The following is a 26,109-nucleotide window of genomic DNA, read 5'->3' on the forward strand; positions in this document are numbered from 1 at the left end:
CACAGACCGAGCTGGAATGAAACCCATATCAAATCACACAGCCCAGCAACACCAGTGCTCCCCACTATGCCACCCAGACCAGAGACCTGCAGCAAAACAAAATAAAGCAAATGTTGAGTCAACAAATTGACAATGAACAAACTATTGTAGAAAACAAAACCTGAATAGAAACTTCTCAAATTAAAAATAAGAGACAAGGCAAAATGTAGTTGTGTTGGACCTGCCGCTGTGAGTAAAGGACTCTATAATTTTTTTTCATTTTTTGATGCAAGTTTTCCATCACACTGTCTGAAAATGATCACCTTCAGGCATATTGATGAAGCAAGAGAACGAATGACATATTGAACAATTTGAGCATTTTGATGCTACAATCAGCGTAAGTGACATGAAAGTATCCATCTTTCTGAAGTATCACAGGAAATAAGACATCAGCTTCAGATTGTTGTGTGGCTGAAGGAGTGAAGCTGCACAGGAAATGCTCTTAACGGAGGACACACTGACGCTTAAGGAAGCTATGAAAATATAGCTGTTTCAATGAAGACAGAAACTTAATGGCTCTTTAAAAGTAGATGTTACGCCACCACCAGGGGGCGGAGTAGCTAATGCTCAGTTAAGCACTGTTTGAAGATCAGATTCCCAAGACTAATTAGGCACCACAGCAACTTTTATCAAACACTTTATTTACAACTATTGGACACACACACACAGAAAACACAGGGGAAACTGCATCACACACCTCCCACCGCAAATATCATAGACAGTAACCCAAGCAAGAGCACTAGAAAAGGTGGAGAACTTGGCAGTATCGTAGATATGAAAGGTGGAGCAGACGCTGACATTAGAGTATGGATCGGCAAGGCGAGGGTAGTTTGCCTCCAGCTGAAGAACATCTGAAGATCAACTGACCTGAACATCAACACTAAGATCAGGGTCTTCAACATGATCGTGAAGCCTGTCCTACTTTATGGAGCGGAGACTTGGAGAACCACTGCCACAACCATGAGGAGAATCCAGACATTCATCAACACCTACCTCAGAAGGATTTTCTGGATTTGCTGGTGCGAAACCATTAGCAACAAATAACTTTGGCAGTGAACAAAACATCAACCAGTGGAGGACGAAATAGTCCAAAGACGCTGGAGATGGATCGACCACACCTTTTGAAAACCTGCTTTCAGCATCACATGACAAGCTCTCACCTGGAACCCACAAGGAAAGAGAAATCGAGGCCGACCAGAAAATAGCTTGCTCCGCGACGCAGAGGCAAACATGAAGGAGATGGGATACACCTGGAGACAACTGAAGAGACTGGCTCAGGAACGGGATGCCTGAAGAGCTCTCGTCGGCGGGCTCTGCCCCAGTTGGGGCCAAAGGAGAAGATGATGACGGTGATGCCGGTGATGACAATGATGACAATGATGACAATGAACCCAAACCAGTGACAGAGCCCCACAGAGTAACTGTAAATAGTCCCACAATCCTCTCCAATGCACACAGTTCTCCTGGTGTCGGACGTGGCGCCGAACCGCTTCATTCTCTCCGATGCTGGTAAAAGATCCGCACCGTCCGCTTCTCCTCCTTCTCCGCCTCTCAGTAAGTCCCTTCAAAGTGCCCCACTGAAGTGCAGCCCATGTTGATCAGAGAGGAAACTCAATTGGTCATGCAGCTCCACACAGTCTTGTTCCAGAATGATCCGTGTTGCTCTTACTGAGGACCAAACCGACACATCAGCGCTGCGCTCGAATACCATCGCTCTCGATCACACAGCCAGCAGAAAGGGTGTTGGGTGCTTGTCCTCATGTACCACACTGTACTTAACTCATAGCCGTACTTGTACCCATACTTCTACTTGTACCCATACTTGTACTTCTACCGATCCCCCACTCACAGCTGCCATCCACAAAAGTGCTGCAGTTCCACGTCTCTGCTGTCCCACCCATTCCGTGGCCTTCAATAGCAGTTTACATGTCCTGTCCACCTGCACACCTTTATTCCTCATACTTTACTCAGTCAACACACTCACACATCCCGGAGTGACAGAAACACAGTTTCTTAACACAATAAGACATTAAAGAAAAGTCCTCATTCTGGCAAAAGTGCAAACTTTCTTTTCCAATTGTAAATAAAAAGAGTGTGAAGACAAAGAGGTGAGACGTGGACCCTGGAGACACCTTCTTGGACAGGAAACAGAGAATGTGAGACACAGGACTTGGTCAAGACTGAAGTTCTTTCTCTTCCAGCTCCAGGAGACATGAGCTCTGGGTTCTGTTGCCGCTCCTCACTGTAAATCCGTGTCCTCATCATTGACAAATGGCTCTTTTCTACAATAAATCATAATTCCAACAAACTGTTCATCGGATTCAGTAATAAAGTCAATGATTAACTTCCCTTTGGTGTCTCTTTGTCTCACAGTCGTAACACAGTTTTTCCCCGCAATATTATCTTTCAGTACATTAATATTTATTATAGGAACTGCAGTCAAAATTGATCAGCTCGTTACTTTTCAGCCTTCTCTCATATTTCACTATTTCACTTATATTTGGCAAAATTTCAATATATTTACTTAACAGCTCGCTTCTGCTTATCAGTATTTTAAAAATGAAAGTAAAACTTTTCAAAATAAAGGACCACCGAGTGACACGAACGGGTATGTTTTCTCTATGTAAAATAAACCGCTGTTTCATTTCATTAATTACATTAATACATAATATTTTTATTCTCTTAATATTACTGTGAATAACTGTAGACCGCTTAACAGATTTTATATTTCGAATCTCTTTTTATTTCTGGGAACTGAAATAATATGTACCACACAGAGGTGAAGTACAACACAGTAAGGAACGCAGCTGTGAGTGCGGATCGCGGACGTGAAACAACTGTAGTGTCTGCAATGTTTATTAACACTTGATACTATATGATATTGTAATTTATTATAATTATATTATAATTAATGGAAATATAATTATAATAATATAAATAATATGAATAATAGGCCACTGAAGAAAACTGCGAGAATAAAGTGAAGTTTACTCTTCTGTCTGGAGATAATGCCCCTAATAATAGTAACTCCAGACGGACACGAACCAAAGTACCAACACACTTTATGTCCACATCTTGCTAAATGGAAATTATAACTATTTACAGTGTAGTTCCTCACCGCTGTCACTAGGGGCGCCATTTAAAAACGAGATTGGCCACTGTACTTTAAAATATGTTCAGTTTTCAGCCCCACAATCGTTTACGTAACTCTATTCATGTTGTTTCAGAACTCTAATGACCAGTACTGCACTGTACATGTTAACATGTTTAAGTAATTACCCCAATTATATGACAAGACATTTTTACATGTAACAGTTTTACACAATATTGTTGACATCCACTGCTTTTTTATTCTATTATAATACTGTTACATACACTAAAGTGTCTGTTGAGACTTTTGCATGTTTTAGGATCTACTTTTTCAGTTGGATTTTATTCTGATGTTTCCCGGGATTCTGTGTTTTAGTGACTGTACGGAATAAACTGATGACTTGGAGCAACATGTGAGTTTATTATAATATTCCCTTTATGTCAAGGCCAAGTCTTATTTCCTCATTTCAGCAATCAGAAGCTGTAAAGTTTGAATCCCAATTTTTAGTGATTTTTTTCTTCTCCATTTCATGCTTTTCGAACATTTGAATTTCCCATTTTATGTACTGTACACACACACACACACACACACACACACACACACACACAACTGGTGTATTTTCAGTTGATTGGTTTTTCATTTCTGTGTTTTAATAATTTAGTTCAGTTTATTACACCATCATTCTAGGTGTTCAGCTCAGTAAAAATTAGGGTGCAAAGGAGTCGCGCATAAAATTCACTATATGCAGACACAACTACACACAAAGTTTATAAGCAGCAGCAAGAGGAACAAACAAACAAAGGAGAAAAAGGGAGGAGAAGGATAAAAAGAAAGAAGAGACAGAGGAGGAGAAGGGAGAAGAAGGAAATGAATTGACAGGGGTGGACTGAAATGAGGAAGAAATGGTTTATGACAGAAAATTGGGAGCCTGTCAGATCCTAGTGACTGTTTTTTTTTTTTTGTGGAATCTTCTGGAGTTTTATTTAACTGACAACTTTAATGCAACTTTCCTTTATTTATTGATTCGAGCAGCAGGTTACTTTTCCTGGAGTAATTCAGGGCGATTACCTTCATCTAGGGTAAAATAGCAGGAATGACACTCAATCAAAGGAAGTTCAGATGAGAAGCACCAACCCTAACCGTGCACCATGTGGTAGTATGTGTACCATGGTATAGTGTACCAGTTATGAAGGTATTTCTGACAGTCCTGTCCTCCTCCTTCTAAAGATTTTATGATCTTCAAATGAAAGTTGTCAAAATCTAGTTCCCTCCCATTGAGTCAGAGAACTATGTACAGTCATATTAGCTTATGTTGTTTAAAGACATGAGCATGGTCAATAACCACATGGCTTTTTGAACTGAGGGATGCATTGATATGTTTACTGTGAGCTTTTTTCACTCCACTCAGACATCAGATGTCAGTGATGTGAACAGGATGCTGCTGTATTTGTATCATATTAAGAGCTGAGTGAGAAAATAGCAGAGTAATTTCCTTCTCTTATTTTGCAGTTTATTACCCTGAAAGTACTTCAGAACCTGAAGATTTTTTTTTTGTTTCTTTGTTTGTTTGTTGTCTAGTGTTTTTATTGTGCAATACATTTACATTTACATTTATTTATTTAGCAGACGCTGTTTTCCAAAGCAACTTCCAATGAACTCTATAGTGTCATCAACCCATACACCTTATTCACCACGGAGACTTACACTTCTAGATACACTACTTACACTGGGTCACTTATCCATACATCAGTATGGATGGGTGACCCATCAGCAATAGCCTTTAAAAGTTATTTTATTTAAGTATTATATATAGACAGTAGTTAAAATAGATTTTTGTAGCCTTTTATATTTGCATTTTTTCCATATGTGCTTTGACAGACTTAAATTCTGCTTTGACACTTGAAAGTAAAATCTTTCTGAGTCACTGACTCTTGTATCCGGTGTTTTAGTGTCACTTTGACATACATGTGAGAAACTGCGTGGCCTGGAAAACAGACTATCTGAAGGATAATGAAAGAATCAGGTAAGAACATCTGGCAACATTTTGTAGAGCAGGCTGGTACAACACTGAGCTTCAATATAAAGCACCTTAATAAAGTATAACAGTTACTATAGTAAATCAGTCGGGTAAGAATTAGAAATTGTTTTTAATACTGCTCTGAGTCCTTCAGACAACTGCCTAGCTACAATAAGTATTTTTTACTACACTTGTAGTGTAGCGGTAAGAGCTGCTGCCTTTGGAGCAGCAGCTTGTAAGTTTAAACACCACTTCTGGCTGTAATACCTTCATAAAACCTAATTACTCTAGTGAAAATATTCAGCTGTACAAAGAGCAAACAAATTAGAGGTAAGATAAGATCCTTCTGAGAAAAGCACACACACACACACACACACACATTTTCTGAACCGCATGTCCCCATATGGGGTCGCGGGGAGCCAGAGCCTACCCGGCAACACAGGGCGTAAGGCCGGAGGGGGAGGGGACACACCCAGGACGGGACACCAGTCCGTCGCAAGGCACCCCAAACAGGACTTGAACCCCAGATCCACTGGAGAGCAGGACGTGGTCCAACCTACTGCGCCACTGCGCCCCCCAACCTGAAAAAAGCATCACCTAAATAAAACAATGTTGAATGTATAATACATTGATGACATCCATTTGTTCTCATGACTGGTGGTTTCTATATATCTGTTTCTTCCAGTGATGAAAATCAGATGGTCTGAGTGTCTCTGTTTCATCCTCCTGCCTCTCCAACTGACCATTGTCTCCTCACTGGGTACATATTTCCCTGGGTTAAGAATTTCAATCCTACTGTGTGTCATACTGAATAAATTCTCAGTGTGTGTTGTTCTTCACAGAGAGTTTTGAGGTTCTTGGTCCAGCTGATCCTGTAGTTGCTGTAGCTGGTGAAGATGTTGTTCTGCCCTGTTACATCAAACCCAACATCAGTGCTGTTGACCTGCATATCGAGTGGCTCAGAGTTCATACCGAAGACCCACTTGTACATCTTTACCGGGATCAGGAGGACAGAAATAAGAATCAGATCCCATCCTACAGGGGAAGAACATCACTGTTCTCTGAACAACTAAAGAATGGAAATGTTTCACTGAAACTGAGAAATGCGCAGGTCTCTGACAATGGAGAGTATAAATGTCTTGTCCAGTCGGAGAAATTTTATGATGATTCTTCCATTGAAGTTTATATTAAAGGTAAAAATTTAGAATTTTGGTTTTGTTGATGAAAATATTTATTTTTGGAAGTGTCATTAAGACTTCTCTATTAATATATTTTTAAAGGTGAAAGCTGTTGTAGAATATTTCATGTAGTTTCAATCAATTTTTGGTTAATTTTAATTACATTTTTGTTTTAGCTACACTATTTCTGTTTCTGTAGTTGTAGGAACCCAACCAGTGATCTCCAATGAGGGATATAAAGAAGGAGGGATCAGTCTGGTGTGTGAATCTAAAGGCTGGTACCCTCAGCCTCAAGTGGTCTGGATGGACAGTGAAGGACACAGTCTCGCAGCTGGACACACAGAGACAGACACAGACAGTATGGACCTCTTCACCGTGAGACAACGTGTTATTGTACAGGAAACAGAGAACAACAGGTTCACCTGTAGAGTTCGACAGCAACAGATAAATGAAATGAAAGAGACAATAACTAACATCCCTGGTGAGTTACACATGTTTAGTATAAACAGCTCAATGGAGACACTTCATGCAACACATGTTTAAATCACTGTGAATAATGAACAGGTTAGAAATGTCGTTGTTTTTTTTTTGTATCATCCTGATTTGCATCTTGATCCATCTGTATGAAAGTCTTTCCACACTGATGATTCTTTTGTAGACAAAAATTGTGGTACTTATTTACTAGTTTATTCTGGTTAAATAAAACATTAGAACTAGAGGTTCTGCACTGATGAAATTGCTTATTTTAATCTTTAATTACAAAAAGGTGCAAAATCTGTAATAATTCAGTGAAATGAATTGTTTGTTTGTATTCCAGGTGAGATGTTCCATCGTGCCCATCCCTGGAAGGTGACCTTTGCTGTGATCTTCAGTCTGGCTGCTGTTTGTATTATTGGATGCTCGGTTTTGATTCACCGTTTTGTGAAACTGCGGAAAAAGAGAGGTATTGTACTGTTCACAATTATGGTTTTCAGAGTTAAAAAGTTATAGTTGAGAAAAGGTATTATGTGAAAGTAATTTCTGTTCATAGCTCACAGAAATCATTACAACAGGTGGCATGGTGGCACAATGAGTATCACTGCTGTTTCACACTGCCTGGGTAGTGCAAGAGAATGTGGGTTCAATCCCTGCTCAGTCTGTGTGGAGTTTGTGTGTTCTCCCTGTGTCTGTGTGGGTTTCCTCCCACAGTCCAAAGACATGCTGTTCAGCTTCCCCCTGAGTGTGTTTCACTGTTGCATGGCTCAGTAGCTCCTTGTAAGTAGTGTATCTAGCAGTGTAGTCACCTTGCTGAATAAGGTGTGTGGGCTTGTATGCTATGTAATTTTTGTTGTAAGTCACTTTGCAGAAAACCATCTGCTAAGCGAATAAATGTAATAGTGTATTAGTTATATTAACTGTGGGGACACTGAAGTTTTACAGGCACCTTCACTGTCTTACTCACTGTCACTAATCACCGTCACTTGTTAAAGGTTACTTATTATTAGCAACTATGGACATTTTAGAACATGTCCAAAGAATATTTAAAAATTACTCCTATCTTTAAGCTCACACCTCATAAATGTTGTGTTCACAGTTTTGTCGTATCTGGTTGTCGAATTGCACTTTTTAAGGAACTTAAAATATTCACTCAGAATTTAAAAAATTTATCACTTCTCATCAACGCTGGAAGATGAGATAATATGGTAAAATGTTAAAACTCTCATGCAAATATTTATATGCAGTGTTTCACTCTATATTTCATTACACTGACCTCATAATATAATTTTGTTAATTTCTGTTTTCACTGACTAATTACAATATTTACTGTTTTATCCACAGGTCAGCTCAAAGAAGAGCATGGTAAGTAATACAGCCGTATGAAAGTGATGAATGGAAATGTTGGAAAATTGCATCTGACATATATAAAAAAGAAAAATCAGGAACAATTTATAAAGAAACACTTTTTGACATTTAACAATCCCTATCACACTTACTGTGATTTTTACACCTCTGTTTATAGAATCAGTTTACAGTAATTATTGTGGCCCTTTGCCAAAAACATTGGATCCCCTGGTTTATGTGTGTTATTTTAAGTGACCTCATTACATTATTTAATTAATCTCTGTTCTCATTGACTAATTACAATAGTTACTCTTTTATCCACAGATGAGCTCCAAGAACAGCATGGTAAGTAATACAGTTGTATGAAAGTGATGTATGAAAAAGTGGCAATATCACTTCTTCTGTGTGGGAGTGAACGAGTGTGGTCCTGGTCCTGGAGAACGGTCCTGCACTTATGACGAGGTTTTTTTCTCATGATCCTGTTTGCTGAAATTCCCCCTTTACTGTATTGTAAAAATCATAACAATATATAAATAGTTTACATGCATTGTTGACACATTTCTATTTATTTCTGTTTATTCTGTTTATATCTATCTCAGATTATTTTCATGTCTTTATACACAGATGTATTATGGACACAACATTTTCTTTACGCAGTTTCTGGTGTATCATAGATAATCACTGTAGGCAATTACTGTGATTTTTACACAATGTTTCTCGAACCAGTTCAAAGTAATGATTTGCTGTGATTTTCAGTCTGGATGCTGTTTGTATTATTGGATGCACAATTTTGATTCACTGTTTTGTAAAAGAGTGGAGTGGAGTTTGAATAAAAAAAATCAGTTTTTAAAATGTAGTTGCACAGTAACTCGTTGTTGAATTGCACTTTTTAAATAATTTAGAATATTCACTTATAGTTTAAATAACTGATCACTTGCCACCACAACTGAAGGATGAAATATGATAAAATGTTAAAACTCACATGCAACTCATATTTATATGCAATGTGTGAGTGTAATGTTTGGTGGGACTGACCTCATAACATAATTTCATTTATTTCTCTTCACACTGACTAATTACAATATTTACTCTTACATCCACAGGTCAGCTCCAAGAACAGCATGGTGAGTAATACAGCTGTGTGAAAGTGATGTATGAAATGTTGGAAAAATGCATATTTAAGACTTACATCAAACAAAAAGAAAATCAAGAACAATTAATCAACAAACACTTTACACATTTAACATTCCCTATAACACTTACTATGATTTTTTTACACCTGTGTCTGTTGAACCAGTTCACAGTAATTATTGTGGTACTTTGCCTGGTTCATGCATAGCATTTCAGAGGACCTCATTGCATAATTTACCTCTGTTTTGACTGTCTAATTACAATATTTACTCTTACATGCACAGGTCATCTGAAAGAAGAGCATGGTAAGTAATACAGTTGTTTGGAAATGATTAATGAAAATGTTGCAGTTTCACTTCTTTAAGATATATATCAAAAGGGGAACACTTTCACTTACCTCTTATTTCACTAATAACATGATTTCTATAATTTCTGGGAATGAGCACAATGTATGAAAAAAAATGTTAATGACTGACAGAATTACAGTGTATAATGTGGTACCACAGTGAGATAACCTGTAAAAATTACCATGTTGAAGTCAGTGTTGGACGCAGGTTAATTCAGCAGCAGTTTCCTACTTTGTGAGAATTTCACTTTTGAAACAAAAAATTTGTTGATTTAATCTTTTTTTCTCTCATTTTGTGTGTCATTCATAATCCCTTTTCCAGCATAAGAATCCAAAGATTTTAGAGTATATAAAGTGATTTTGACCATTAAATGAAGTAACAGAATCATTCCATAAAATATAACAGAATTTTGTCACCCGGCAATGGGATGAAATTTATAACTGCTGAAGTGTGACATCAAGCCTTTGGTTTGTTATTTCATTATATCCCGCTGTACATCAGACACAATATTTTCTTTTCAAAGTTTAAAGTTTAATATAAAATTATAGTCATTTACTATGATTTTTACACCTGTGTTTCTCAAACCACTTCACAGTAATGATTGTGGCCCCTGGACACAAAAAGATAGACATCCCTGGTTTATGTATCTAGATGATTCCAGAAATGCGTGTTTTAGGTGAACAGTTGGCTGTAAACTGACCTTAGTTCTTATAGTGTACTTTGTGTGCTCATCACATGCAATTTGTAAAAATGTGATTTTTATCAGAGGCCAATGAACATCTGCTATAGTTCAGATTCATTCATTTTTATCTCCTCCTGAAATGATGGGTCTTGCAAAACAGCACGGGTTCATGACCTCATTACATTATTTAATTAATCTCAGTTTTCATTGACAAATTACAATATTTACTCTTTTTTTTTTCCACAGGGAGTCTCCAAGAACAGCATGGTAAGTAACACAATTGTATGAAAGCGATGTATGAAAATGTCACAATATCACTTGTTCTGTGTGGGAGTGAACGAGTGTGGTGCTGGTCCTGGAGAACGGTCCTGCTCTTATGACAAGGTTTTTTCTCATGATCCTTATTTACTGAAATTCCTCTTTTACTGTATTATATAAACCAGAATCATATATTAACAGTTAACATGCATTAATGCTATGTTGTGTGATAAGATTTGTTCTTTTTTTATTAATATCACATCATTTTTATGTGTGCAAATGTTTCTGTTCAAACTTTTCTTTATAGATCAGCTCAAAGTGTGATTCAGTGTTGGAGACACTACATTAAAGTCATCTTAAACAAAAACGTCAGCTAAATATGAAGTAATTCACACCACTGTAGCGTGTCAAAATATATAATTACTGTATAGAATGACACAGAAATATAAATGTACTTAGACAGTAATAGAAAATCTTTGGATTTAAGAAAAACTGGTCAGTTCATATTTATGATGCAACAGGTGATCAACAGGGTTCATGAACGTAAATACCACAGAAAATTATATTGCTGGCATGAACAAAATGCACTTAGGAGCAATTTTTATACAATGAAAAATCACATATATTAAAATCTTTTGCCCTCAGTGTTTCAGACATGGTTAAAGTGTAAGAAGATATTATGCTAAAATGTAAAAGCTCACACACATCTTTATATGCAGTGTGTGACTGTACTATTTCATGACATTAACTTCATTGTATAATTTCATTAATCTTAGTTCTCGCTGACTAATTACAATATTTACTCTTACATCTACAGGTGAGCTCCAAGAAAAGCATGGTAAGTAATACAGTTATTAAAATGTTAAAACTCTCATGCAAATATTTATATGCAGTGTTTGACTCTATGTTTCGTTACACTGACCTCATAACATAATTTTGTTAATTTCTGTTTTCACTGACTAATTACAATATTTACTGTTTTATCCACAGGTCAGCTCAAAGAACAGCATGGTAAGTAATACAGCCGTATGAAAGTGATGAATGAAAATGTTGGAAAATTGCATCTGACATATATAAAAAAGAAAAATTAGGAACAATTTATAAAGAAACACTTTTTGACATTTAACAATCCCTATCACACTTACTGTGATTTTTACACCTCTGTTTATAGAACCAGTTTACAGTAATTATTGTGGCCCTTTGCCAAAAACATTGGATCCCCTGGTTTATGTGTGTTATTTTAAGTGACCTCATTACATTATTTAATTAATCTCTGTTCTCATTGACTAATTACAATAGTTACTCTTTTTTCCACAGATGAGCTCCAAGAACAGCATGGTAAGTAATTAATACAGTTGTATGAAAGCGATGTATGAAAAAGTGGCAATATCACTTCTTCTGTGTGGGAGTGAACGAGTGTGGTCCTGGTCCTGGTCCTGGATAACGGTCCTGCACTTATGACGAGGTTTTTTCTCATGATCCTGTTTGCTGAAATTCCCCCTTTACTGTATTGTAAAAATCATTACAATGTATAGTTTACATGCATTGATGACACATTTCTATTTATTTCTATTTATTCTATTTATAGATATCTCAGGTTATTTTCATGTCATTATACACAGATGTATTATAGACACAACATTTTCTTTACGCAGTTTCTGGTGTATCATAGATAATCACTGTAGACAATTAATATTCACCGTGTCACTTACTGTGATTTTTACACAATGTTTCTCGAACCAGTTCAAAGTAATGATTTGCTGTGATCTTCAGTCTGGATGCTGTTTGTATTATTAGATGCACAATTTTGATTCACTGTTTTGTAAAACTGCAGAGAAAGAGAGGTATTTTAGCAGTTTACTGTTCACATTGATAGTTTTGTTCATGTTAAAAAAGCTAAAAATTATAGCTGAAAAGCAGTATTATGTGAAAGTGATTTTATATCATAGCTCACAGCAGTAATTATATGGTATGAGTTATATTCCGGGGCGCGGTGGTGCAGCGGGCTTGGCCGGGTCCCACTCTTTGGTGAGTCTGGGGTTTGAGTCTCGCTTGGGATTCCTTGCAACGGAGTGGAGTTTGAATAAAAAAAATCAGTTTTTTAAAATGTAGTTGCACAGTAACTGGTTGTTGAATTGCACTTTTTAAATAATTTAGAATATTCACTTATAGTTTAAATAACTGATCACTTGCCACCACAACTGAAGGATGAGATAATATGATAAAATGTTAAAACTCACATGCAACTCATATTTATATGCAATGTGTGAGTGTAATGTTTGGTGGGACTGACCTCATAACATAATTTCATTTACTTCTCTTCACACTGACTAATTATAATATTTACTCTTACATCCACAGGTCAGCTCCAAGAACAGCATGGTAAGTAATACAGTTGTGTGAAAGTGATGTGTGAAATGTTGGAAAAATGCATATTTAAGACTTACATCAAAAAAAAAGAAAATCAAGAACAATTAATAAACAAACACTCTACACATTTAACATTCCCTATAACACTTACTATGATTTTTTTTTTTTTTTACACCTGTGTCTGTTGAACCACACACACACCTTCACAACCGCTTGTCCCATACGGGGTCGCAGAGCCTACCCAGTAACACAGGGCGTAAGGCCAGAGGGGGAGGGGGACATACCCAGGACGGGACGCCAGTCCGTCGCAAGGCACCCCAAGCGGGGCTCAAACCGCAGACCCACCGAAGAGCAGGACCCGGTCCAGCCCACTGCGCCACCGCGCTCCCCCTTTGTTGAACCCGTTCACAGTAATTATTGTGGCCCTTTGCCTGGTTCATGCATAGCATTTCAGAGGACCTCATTGCATAATTTATCTCTGTTTTGACTGTCTAATTACAATATTTACTCTTACATGCACAGGTCATCTGAAAGAAGAGCATGGTAAGTAATACAGCTGTTTGGAAATGATTAATGAAAATGTTACAATTTCACTTCTTTAAGATATATATCAAAAAGGGGAACACTTTCACTTACCTCTTATTTCACTAATAAAATGATTTCTAGCATTTCTGTGACTGAGTACAATGTACGAAAAAAATTTAATATTTTTATTAAATATTTAATATAGTTCTCGCTGACTAATTACAATATTTACTCTTACATCCACAGGTCAGCTCCAAGAACAGCATGGTGAGTAATACAGTTGTGTGAAAGTGATGTATGAAATGTTGGAAAAATGCATATTTAAGACTTACATCAAAAAAAAAGAAAAATTAGGAACAATTAATCAACAAACACTTTACACATTTAACATTCCCTATAACACTTACTGTGATTTTTTTACACCTGTGTCTGTCAAACCAGTTCAAAGTAATGATTGTGGCCCTTTGCCAAAAAGATTGGATCCCCTGGTTTGTGTGTGCTATTTTAGGTGACGTCATTACATTATTTAATTAATCTCTGTTCTCAATGACTAATTACAATATTTACTCTTATCCACAGCTCAGCTCAAAGAACAGTTTGGTAAGTAATACAGTTGTTTGAAAGTGATGAATGAAAATGTTGCAATATCACTTCTTTAAGATATATATCAAAAAGGGGAACACTTTCACTTCTCTCTCTTTTCACTGATAAAATGATTTCTAGCATTTCTGTGACTGAGTACAATGTACGAAAAAAAATTTAATGTCAGACAGAATTACAGGGTATTACGTGATACCACAGTCAAATGACCTGTAGAAATGACCATGCTGAAGTCAGTGTTGGATGCAGGTTAATTCAGCTGCAGTTTCCTACTTTGTCAGGATTTCACTTTTGAAAAAAAAAATTTTATTGATTTCATCTTTTTTTCTCTCATTTTGTGTCATTCATAATCCCTTTTCCAGCGTAAGAATCCAAAGATTTTAGAGTATATAAAGTGATTTTTATCATTAAATGAAGTAACAGAATCATTTCATAATATATATCAGAATTTTGTCACCCGGCACTGGGATGAAATTTATAACTGCAGAAGTGTGACATCAAGCCTTTGGTTTGTTATTTCATTATATCCCGCTGTACATCAGACACAATATTTTCTTTTCAAAGTTTAAAGTTTAATATAAAATTATAGTCATTTACTATAATTTTTACACTTGTGTTTCTCAAACCAGTTCACAGTAATGATTGTGGCCCCGGCCAAAAAAAGCTGGACATCCCTGGTTTATGTATTTTAGAAGATTCCAGAAATGTGAGTTTTAGGTGAACTTGTGAAAATAAACTGACCTTAGTTCTTATTGTGCTTTTTGTGCTCATCACATCCAGGTTGTAAAAACGTGATTTTTATCAGAAAAAAATGAACACCTGTTATAGTTTAGATTCTTTCGGTTTTATCTCCTCCTGAAACGAGGGGTCTTGCAAAGCAACGCGGCTTCATTGGACCACGGGGAAGGTTCCTGGGAAGAACAGGAGCTGCATTCCGTTCAGTATTTGAGCACAAAGTACAGCAGTCAGTAGTTCTGTGTAAGAGTGAACGAGTGTGGTCGTGGTCCTAGAGAACGGTCCTGCTCTGATGACCAGGTTTCTTTCTTATGATCCTGTTCACTGAAATTCCCCTTGTACTGTATTGTATTAATCATGACATATAAACAGTTAACACGCATTAATGCTATGTTGTGTTATAAGATTTGTTCTTTTTTTTACTAATATCACACAGTTGTTATGTGTGAAAGTGTTTCTGTTCAAATTCTTGATCAGCACAAAGTGTGATTCGGTGTTAGAGACACTACATTAAAGTCATCTTGGACAAAGACATCAGCTAAATATGGAATAATTTACACCACTGTAGTGTCTCAAAATATAATCTTACTGTATAGAATGACACAGAAATATAAATTTACTTAGACAGTAATAGAAAATATTTGGTTTTGAGAAAAACTGTTCAGTTTATATTTATGGTGTAACAGGGTTCATAAACATAAATACCACAGTAAATTGTATTGCAGGCATGAACAAAACACTTAGAAGCAATTTTTATACAACGAAAAAAGATCTTTTAAAGTCTTTTGCACCTAGTATTGAAGACATGGTTAAAGCCTAAGATTGATAAAAGGTAAAAGCTCACACACATTTATATGCAGTGTGACTGTACTGTTTCATGACACTAACTTTGCATAATTTCATTGATCTTTGTTCTGACTAATTACAATATTTACTCTTACATCTACAGGTGAGCTTCAAAGACAGCCTGGTAAGTAATGCAGTTTTATGAAAATGTTTCAATATCACTTCCTTAGGACACGTAAAAGAAAACATAACAATTAATGAAAACCTTTGAGGGCACGCTGGTGCGGCAGGTTTGACTGGGGCCTGTTGTGTGGTGGGTCTGGGGTTCAAGTGCTGCTTGGGCTGCCTTGCGATTGACTGGTGGCTTGCCCTGGATATGTCCTCTCTCCCTCCACCCTTATGACCTATGTTAGAGGGTTAGGCTCTGATTCAGTGTAACCTCGCTTAAGACAAGCGGTTTGAGACTGTTTGTAAAAGCTGAAAGAACACATTTTTATGCAGTGCGTGACTAGTGTTTCGACACTGACTTCATTACATCTACAGTTCAGCTCCTAGAACAGTATGGTAAGTAATGAAACTGATCTAACTGAAACTGAAATTGCATATTTAAGCCATATCAAAAAAAATTATGAAAAATAAACACTTTAGAGGGCCGCAGTAGCGCAGTGGGTTGGACCAGGTCCTGCTCTCCAGTGGGTCTGGGATTCGAGTCCCGCTTGGGGTGCCTTGCGATGGACTGGCGTCCCGTCCTGGGTGTATCCCCTCCCCTCCAGCCTTACGCCCTGAGTTGCCGGGTGAGGCTCCGGTTCTCCGTGACCCCGTATGGGACAAGTGGTTCAGAAAATGTCTGTGTGTAAACACTTTAGACATTTGAGATTCTTTAGTAGTTACTATGAGATCAAGTTGAAGTTGTCATTCCTCTATACAATTTGTATACAGTGGAGCAAAATGTCATTTCTCTAGGGACCATGATGCAACACAGAACAGAGCACAAGACAGTAAATAAATACACAGGACAGGATGTGGACATTGGCTGTGAGCTGTAGGCAGTTGTGGTATAGTGTAGTGCTGGGTTCGCTGTTTGACTGTGCCAGATGAGCATTGGGAGGCAGCAGGGTGTTGAGTAATCTGACTGCCTCAGGGAAGAAACTGTTGGAGTCTGTAGGTGGTGGCGCAGATGCTCCTGTACCTTCTGCCAGATGGCAAAAGGGTGAAGAGTCCATGAGAGGGGTCGTCCACAATGCTGGCGGCCTTGTGGATGCAGTGGTTTTTGTATGTGGAGTCGATGGCAGGAAGAAAAAATCCGATGATCTTCTCAGCTGTTCTTACCACTCGCTCTAGGGTCTTGTGGTTGGAGACTGTGCAGTTCCCGTACCACACGGTGAGACAGCTGGTGAGGACGCTCTCCATCGTCCCTCTGTAGAAGGTGGTGAGGATGGGAGTGGGGAGTGTGGTTCTCTTCAGCCTCTGTAAGAAGTGGAAACACTGCTGGGCCTTCTTGGCTAGGCAGGTGGTGTTCAGGCTCCAGGAGAGATCCTCTGTCATGTGTACACCAAGAAACTCTGAGTTTTTGACTCTCTCCACAGATGTTCCGTTGATGTGCAGTAGTGAGTGGTCTTATTGGGTCCTCGTGAAGTCAACAATTATCTCTTTAGTCTTATCCACATTTAGAGATAGATTGTTGTCTTTACACCATTCTGCGAGCTGGTTCACCTCCTCTCTGTATGCTGACTCATCATTGTTGCTGATGAGGCCCACAAGTGTAGTGTCGTCACCAAACTTGATGATATGATTTGAACTGTACTTTGCAGCACAGTCATGAGTCAGCAGGGTAAACAGCTGTGGACTGAGCACACAGCCCTGGGGAGCGCTGGTGTTCAGTGTGATGGTGCTGGAGGTGGAGTTGCTGATCCTGGTGGACTGAGGTCTCCCAGTCAAAAAGTCCGGGATCCAGTTATACAGTGATCCAGATATTTACACCTGTGTCTGTCAAACCAGTTCACAGTAATTGTTGTGGCCCTTTGCCAAAAAGATTGGATCCCCTGGTTTATGTGTGTTATTTTAGGTGACCTCATTACATTATTTAATTAATCTCTGTTCTCACTGACTAATTACAATATTTACTCTTACATCTACAGGTGAGCTGCAAGAACAACATGGTAAATAATACAGTTGTATCAAAGTGATGTATGAAAATGTTTGAATATCAATTCTTTAAGACATATCAAAAATATGAACAATATCATTTACTTATTTTTCACTTTTCACTGCAGAAACAGTTTATGTGTAATATTAGAAAAAAAAAACTGTGTGAAACTGTTTCTGTTCAAACTTTCCGTTATAGATCAGCTCAACGTGTTATCAATGTGTCTCTAACACAGAAAGTCATCTTGGAGAAAGACATGAACTAAACATGAAATAATTTACACCATTATGGTGTCTCAAAATATGAACCTACTGTAGAGAATAATAAAAAATTCAGCTATAATAAATACTTATCAATTGTAGGAAGAGGGAAACAGGATAAGAGACTCATTTATTCACTAGTGAGAGAATGAAAGAGAATCAGCAGTGATACTATTTCTACTACTACTACTAATTCTACTGCACTATGTCTGTGATGGTGATTTTTTTACTTCTTAAATCTACAGGACTGATCAGTGGACAACCGAGTAAGTAATATTTGTGTTTCTGCATTTCACTGTGTGTCTGTTCATGCAAATATGAAATTAAAAAAGCAAAACACACCTTTAAAAAGCAACATGGTTTGTGTTGTTGTCACGAACCACGTTGCAGCTTCTCAAGTTCGCAAATGATGAGACCGACTCCAGGGTTTCTAATAAAAACGTTCCATTTAATTAAAATCCCAACAAACATCCATCGCCCCACTTGTACACTCTGAGGCAAAACTCTTCTTCCCTACTACTCTGGCATTTACGCAAAAAACAAAGAACGTAATTTACGTATGGACATCTAGTGGCAGTTCTATAAATCGCATTCCAAATGGTACAATTAAACTCAATGCCAATCATTCATCTGCAATTACAAGTTGACAACCAAATACAAACAACACCTTTCCACACAACATCAACAACACCAACTCAAACAATAAAAATACAACAGTTTGGCTACAGAAACTGTGAGAAATAAATGATGTCAGAAAAATAGAAAAAAGCACATGTCAAAATAATTTGAAATTAATGCATCTAATTTAATGGGAAATAATTGCTTCCCTTTTAGCTTTTGTTGGAGATGAGAAAAGAGCTTCTCAGATTCCTGATGTAATGAAAAAGAAAATACTGGGCTTAGAGTAAAACAGTTCAGTGTTTATTCATGGCATAACAGCTGAACAGTAAATATGACTAATGGTAAATGGTTCATGCTTATATATTTCATCAGTCCATAAAACAGGCATAATGTCACAATTAATAATGGAAAAGTAAAAATACCACTGTAACAGTATTCTATTTGGTAAGTAAAACAAGGTAAACAGTACATGTATTGAGAGAAAAATGTATCATCACCTCCTGTACAGCTGTAGTTACTGTTAGTAGAAGTAGAACAGAGATGGTACTACTGTACCTGCAGAAACTGAAAACTACCACATACTGTTCGTACTGTATTTTACTGTGTTTGTACTTTAGCAAAAGGAGTCACAAAAAGTCCGTAATATAACAGTCTATGGAATCCATTCTGAGTGGAGTGACTGTGAAGGTTTGTTTCTGTCAAAATCAGAGCCCAATAACTATACACTGTACCTGTAAGTGAAACTGATTTTGTATTTTTTTATTTTTCATTTTAGTGTTTTTTAAAATTTTTTCAGTTTTTAAGAAGTCGTATAAAATTAATTATTTCAATGGACTTACATACTTTTTCTAACTTCATGTTTCATGTCCAGCTGTAGAAAACATGTACAAGGGAGCTGGTAAGTAGAGTGGAGCTGAATTGATCCCACAGAACTGAGTTTGGTTTTTCTGTATGAGACTCTGTCCTGTAAGAATGGACACGAAAGACACTGAGACAAGTCCAGACTGACTGCAGTATCTGCTGTGCCACTAATTCCATGTGTCTCATTTTTATTTCTCTCTCTACAGAACTTCTGAAGGCACAAAGATACGCAGGTGAGTTTCTTCTGCTTCTTCTCCCCATTGCAGCTCTTCTCTGTAGGAGACACAATAATGACTGATTGGCTGCATTGAATCTGGACTCTCATTTGTCACATGATTGACTGACAGACACAGGATATGAGCACATTTATTGACCTTCCTTTCCACAAAACATCTCATCAGTGATGAGAACAAGTGACTGTTTCTCACAAGAGTTCAGTTCAATCCACACTGAGCTCCTGGTGAGAAGGAGATGTTACAGCTATGAGTGAAAGACAAACAGAAACGGAACTCAGTCTTTATGTATCCAGTGCTGTTTGTTGGTCCTTCTGCTCTCATTGTTTCCTTCTCAACACTATAAATCCAAATGAAATCAAATGCACTAAAAAGGCATAAGTATAAAAATATGGATTCGAGAAAGTTCCTTTAGCAAACACACACTTCACCACAGAGACATTTTCCACAGAAAAGTTTCAGTGTTTTCCACAAACTGATCTTCCCCTCTTACTGTGAGCAAAAGAAAAAATATATTTTAAGGACACAAAGTGTCAAATGTGACTCCACAACCTTTGCATCTTGGACCAGTTTATTTATACAATGTCTGAAGGTGGAACAGGTGTGTTGAGAGCAGGTCGGTGTGACCAAAGCAGATTATGTATAATTCTATCATTTTCTTACTGAATTTTTTACTTAATTTAACTATTTTTATTGTGTTCATTAATATGAAATCAAATCAACTTTTGAAAGATAAATGTTCTTACAGTACTTTCTCAAAGGTAACATTATTAAAATTTCTTACAAAACATTCAAAACACCAGTTTCCAGAATTAATATTAATGTCTAAAAATTATATTCATATTGTGGCACACAGCACTGTGGTTCTGGATGAGGCAAAGAAGACCACGGAGACAGCATTCATCACAAATGATTTATTTGAACACCAGCACACAGGGAAATAGTGCTTTCATTCTGAGAACCCCATTTCTTCCAGGACCTCCCCCTATTTTTTTTTTTTTTTTAAACTTTATTTGATAAAGTTATCAACAATACATTAAAATCCACAATCCAACAAACCCAACACCATTTTTCTACAGTTGGTCAACAAAGTTACTAAACAACCAGTACATAAAACACATTGTCAAGACAAAGTCTTTCCCATAACAATCCCCTTTCTGGCTTCAAAAAATATAACTGACCCATGTCTTCCCCACACCAACATACCCAAAAGGACTGTCCACCTATAGCCAACCTTCTCAACCTGCTTAGTGCCCCCAGGCTCTTTCCCCACACACTCAGAAACACGGTCACCCCATCATTTCCCCCAAAATGCTCCCGGTGGTTGCACACCCATACATCACATTATTCCCCATAATGCAACTATTTACATTTAGGAGTTTCCCTCCTAAAACAGTAACACAGGGTCGTTACAATATTAATACCTAAATATTAATGCCTAAAAATTCACTCATTCTCACTAACCGTGTGTTGTAATTGCTGTCACACACACACACACACCCACTGCCTTCTACTGCCGTAATAATATAATGTTCTTATCCATCCATTTTCTAAACTGCTCAGTCCTTCTAGGGTCATGGTGGCAACAAGGAGAGCAATACAACATTTAGGTATAATATAACGTTTAAAAAGTGTTATTTTTTATCACATTTTGAAAGATAATAATTGACCATCTCCCTGTCCTCCGCAGTTGATGTGACTCTGGACCCTGATACAGCACATCCTCAACTCGTCCTGTCTGAGGACAGGAAACGAGTGAGACATGAAAACACAAAGCAGGAGCTCCCTGACAACCCAGAGAGGTTTAAACGCCGGATAGGTGTCCTGGGAAAAGAAAGGTTTTCTTCAGGGAGACATTACTGGGAGGTGGAGGTTGGGGACAAAACTGACTGGGATTTAGGAGTGGCCAGAGAGTCCATCAACAGGAAGGGAAAACCTACACTGAGTCCCAATAATGGTTACTGGACTATCTGTCTGAGGAATGGAAATGAGTATAAGGCTAATGCTGAGTCCTCTGTGTCCCTCCCCCTGAGTGTGAAGCCCCAGAAGGTGGGGGTGTATGTGGACTATGAGGAGGGTCAGGTCTCCTTTTACAGTGTGGAGGAGATGTCTCATATCTACATTTTCACTGGATATAAATTCACTGAGAAGCTCTATCCGTTCTTCTGGCCAGGTGCCCCAAACTCAGCCCCACTGATCATCTCTCCTGTGAGTCACACAGACTGAAGAAACTGAGTTTAGCTTTTAATGTTCAGGTTATGATGCCATATTCTGATTTAATTTCCCATCTCACCCTCATTCGGGGTTTGTAATTTCTCCATCTAAACATGTATTTTTTACATTGTGATGCTTTTAAATAAATATTGTTTAACAGCAATTATGTCTTTTGAAAGTTCCATCATGTGGAAGTAAACAGAATCGTATCATGCAATATTCAGTAATTTTCAAACTGATTTCAGCATTAAAATTAATGAGTCTCTTCAATATATTTACATTTATTCGTTTATCAGACACTTTTCTCCAAAGCGACGTACATCTCATAGAAAATACAAATGTGTCCATTACATTAACAGAGACACTTAGATGTACTGTAGATGCTGTGGCGATCAGTTGTTGTTCTTGGTATTGCCTGTAGATGACAGTAGTGTACGGTAGGTACAGGAAGGATACCTAAGGAGTACGGATATAGATTTAGAAAAGAGTCCTGAAAACAGTTGTCATAAAAACCAGCGTGAATATTAAAAGCGGCTACACATCAGTTAACAGAAATCATTCTCAATGTGCTTATTGAGTAAACACAACATGGTACCAGGAGTGCTCTGAGCTGCAGTAAAGAAGTATGATGGATGATGCTGTTAAACCACCTGAGTCATTGAAACTAACCCGGGAACGTCGACAACAGCTGACGATAGGCGTTCAAGTAGCAGTTTTCGCTGTACATGCAAGCGGTTGGGCTGGATAACAAGGCGGATGCACGAAAGATTGCGTTGCTTCTGACGGTGGCTGGACCTCAAGCGATAGAGGTGTACAACACTTTCACATTCGCAAGACCTGAGGATGGAGAAATATTCGAGGAAGTCATCAAGAAATTTGACGAGCACTGCTCACCCACGAAAAATGAAACATACGAGAGGTATTTGTTCCGCTCGCACATTCAAATGTGGAGAGAAAGCTTTGATTCTTTCTTAACTGACTTAAAACTAAAGGCAAAAATGTGCAACTTCGGAGTTTTGAACGATTCAATGATCAGAGATCAAATTGTCTTTGGAATTCATGAAAAGAAGGTGAGAGAAAGACTGATTAGATAAGTGGAGCTAAAATTAATGATGCTGTCAAGATTTGTCATGAAAGTGAACTTGCTTTGCTGCATTCGAAAACTTTCAGTGACAAAGAGGGCGCTGCTGTTGCTGACAGTCCAGTAGTCAGCACTGTCATGCAAAAAATTAAAAAGCAAAGATCCACACCGAGAGCAGGCACAGCGACATGATTTGGTTGTAAAAGATGTGGTTCAGCGCATCAATCCAAGCAATGTCCAGCATATGGGAAGCTATGTGCAAAATGCAAATGCATGAACCACTTTTCCAAACAATGTTTCTCATAGAGGGGGGTGCGGTGGCGCAGTGGGTTGGACCGGGTCCTGCTTTCCGGTGGGTCTGGGGTTCGAGTCCCGCTTGGGGTGCCTTGCGACGGACTGGCGTCCCGTCCTGGGTGTGTCCCCTCCCCCTCTGGCCTTACGCCCTGTGTTGCCGGGTAGGCTCCGGTTCCCCGTGACCCCGTATGGGACAAGCGGTTCTGAAAATGTGTGTGTGTGTGTGTGTGTGTGTGTGTGTGTGTGTGTGTGTGTGTGTGTGTGTGTGTGTGTGTGTGTTTCTCATAGAATAAGTCAAAATCAACAACAAATGTGCATACTGTGGAAGAGACAGAATTGTCTGAGACTTTCTTTGTGGGAATGATCAATGGCAATAGAGAAAGTGTTCAGCAAAGCAATGAGATAAAACAAGAAAATGTCTCAAATGTGAACAGCGTATCTGAGGATAAATGGTTTGTCTTGTTACAAATAAATGGAACCATTGTCCCACTGAAACTTGATACTGGAGCTAAGGCCAATCTCATAAGCATAAGTGACATAAAGGAGATGAAAATCAAGCCTAATATTTGAAAAAGTCCAGTGTCGCTTAAAGCTTACAATGGGCAGGACATAGAAACACGAGGTGTATGCATACTCAGAGTACAAGTCAAGAGCAAAATTCATCATCTTCTCCCTGTTGTAGTCCCAGATGATCATCACTCCCTTCTTGGTGACAAAGCCTGCGAGGAGTTAGGATTGGTCAAATGAGTGTACTGCATCAGTAGTCATGATGTAGCATTGGCACAGCAGGAAACTGCAAATGACATTGTATGCAGATTTGAAGATGTTTTCAAGGGACTGGGAGCTCTTCCATTCACTTACAAAATTCTGCTCAAAGAAGATGCTCAGCCTATAATACACGCTCCAAGAAGAGTTTGCACACTAAAAGATAAACTAAAAAAGGAACTTGACAGAATGACAACTCTGGGAGTAATAAAGAAAGTGGAGGAACCCACAGAATAGGTGAACTCCATGGTTTGTGTCAAAAAAGAAGAATGGTGATTTGAGAATATGCATGGATCCTCAAGGTTTAAATGCAAATATAAAAAGAGAACATTACCAGATTCCAAAGCGTGAGGAGATTACAAGTGAGATGGCTGGTGCACAGTATTTCAGCAAACTTGATGTTTCTCAGGGGTTCTGGCAATTGAAACTTCAAGAGGACAGCACCAAATACTGTACATTCAACACACCATTCGGACGTTATTCGTTCCTACAACTCCCCTTTGGCATATTATCAGCTTCTGAAGTCTTTCATCGTGGCATGGAGCACATCATAGAAGGGCTGAATGGAGTTTGTGCATATGTTGATGACGTAGTGGTGTGGGGATTGTCATTACAAGAGCACAATGAGAGGCTTCTCAAGCTACTCCAAAGAATTTGGAAGTATGGACTCCGACTAAACAAAGCCAAGTGTCAGTTTGGTGTCACTGAGATTACCTTTCTGGGTGACAAGTTGTCAGGACATGGTTTGGAGCCTGATACGAGTAAAATATAGGCAATCCTTGACATGCCAAGTCCAGTGGATAAGAAAGGTGTGCTGAGAATAATGGGAATGGTGAACTTTGTTGGTAAATCCACTCCAAATCTCTCCTCAGAAATAGCAAAACTCAGGGAACTGCTTAGTCACAAAAATGAGTTCAGATGGACAAGTAAACATGAGGAAGAATGAAAAACGCTCAAGTCAACTTTGACAACAGCACCAGATCCTGCATACTTTTACACATCCAGGAAGATCAAAATCTCTACAGATGCATCAAAAGATGGGCTAGGTGCAGTCTTACTCCAAGCAGATGCTCAAGGCTGGAAACCGGTAGCCTATGCCTCCAGGACAATGTCACAATCTGAAAGCAGATATGCTCAGATTGAGAAAGAGTGTCTGGGACTTGTTTGGATTTGAGAGATTTCATGACTGAAAATAAGGCTTACCATCATTCACTGCAGAAACAGATCACAAGCCTTTAACTGCAATCATTCGAAAGAATCCGAATGAGATGTCTCCACACATTCAGTGTCTAATGATGAGACTGCAGCGATATGACTTTAAATTAGTCTACACACCAGGGAAATACATTGTCTTAGCTGATGCACTCGTGCACCATCAACATGTAAATCGCATGAGGTGAGCTCTACAGAAATTGATGTTGAACTTCTGGCAATAGTTCAACATTACACTACAGACCCAGTAAATCTTAAAGCAACTATAAAATAGTAAATCTTTAACTTGTGAATTTACAATTTAGAGTAAAAGTAAAAAAGTTCATTATAATATAAACTGGAAATATCATGGAAAAAAAATATATTTTTATCTTTATTACAGAAAAGTGTAGTGAGTAGCATTTCAGCTAAATTAGCCTAATATTGGCTTGCCAGAATTCAGTCCCCACACACAGCTGTAACGAGTAAGGACACGGATATTTGATTCTACCGTAACAAATTCTTTTGGCATGTTTGATGGTATAATATAAACAACACATCAGTGTCTGGGTTGCATGTTTGGATGAGATTTTGATCCTTACTCAGTGTGTAAGGTGTGTGTATAAAAGCAATAAAATGGACAAAAAAGTGGAATTTAAACAAAATGTAATGACATGATGACAAACAGAGAATGTGAGACACAGGACTTGGTCAAGACTGAAGTTCTTTCTCTTCCAGCTCCAGGAGACATGAGCTCTGGGTTCTGCTGCCGCTCCTCACTGTAAATCCGTGTCCTCATCATTGACAAATGGCTCTTTTCTACAATAAATCATAATTCCAACAAAATGCTCATCGGATTCAGT

The 26,109-nt window shown here is 38.1% G+C and overlaps 1 protein-coding gene across 1 annotated transcript; it reads left to right on the top strand.

Annotated features, from left to right (window-relative positions):
- The first annotated feature begins 1,324 nt into the window (after nucleotides 1-1,324).
- Nucleotides 1,325-21,988, top strand: LOC108929974 (butyrophilin subfamily 2 member A2-like). Its single transcript, XM_029256090.1, has 18 exons — nucleotides 1,325-1,456; nucleotides 5,998-6,340; nucleotides 6,525-6,806; nucleotides 7,143-7,165; nucleotides 7,899-7,905; nucleotides 8,144-8,164; nucleotides 8,471-8,491; nucleotides 9,250-9,270; nucleotides 12,926-12,946; nucleotides 13,457-13,477; nucleotides 13,706-13,726; nucleotides 14,039-14,059; nucleotides 15,744-15,764; nucleotides 17,719-17,739; nucleotides 18,232-18,252; nucleotides 19,479-19,505; nucleotides 19,675-19,701; nucleotides 21,392-21,988. The coding sequence occupies exons 1-18, from the start codon at nucleotides 1,325-1,327 to the stop codon at nucleotides 21,925-21,927; spliced, it is 1,587 nt and encodes a 528-aa protein (XP_029111923.1). The 3' UTR covers nucleotides 21,928-21,988.
- The last annotated feature ends 4,121 nt before the right edge of the window (nucleotides 21,989-26,109 follow it).

This window comes from Scleropages formosus, chromosome 11 (genome assembly GCF_900964775.1).
Source record: "Scleropages formosus chromosome 11, fSclFor1.1, whole genome shotgun sequence".
Lineage (NCBI taxonomy): Eukaryota > Metazoa > Chordata > Actinopteri > Osteoglossiformes > Osteoglossidae > Scleropages > Scleropages formosus.

Coding starts and splice junctions, on each gene's coding strand:
- LOC108929974 (XM_029256090.1), top strand. CDS start 1,325: ATGCCTGAAGAGCTCTCGTCGGCGGGCTCTGCCCCAGTTGGGGCCAAA. Junction 13,727..14,038: donor TCAGCTCCAAGAACAGCATG/GTGAGTAATACA, acceptor TCTTATCCACAG/CTCAGCTCAAAGAACAGTTT. Junction 19,506..19,674: donor AAACATGTACAAGGGAGCTG/GTAAGTAGAGTG, acceptor CTCTCTCTACAG/AACTTCTGAAGGCACAAAGA.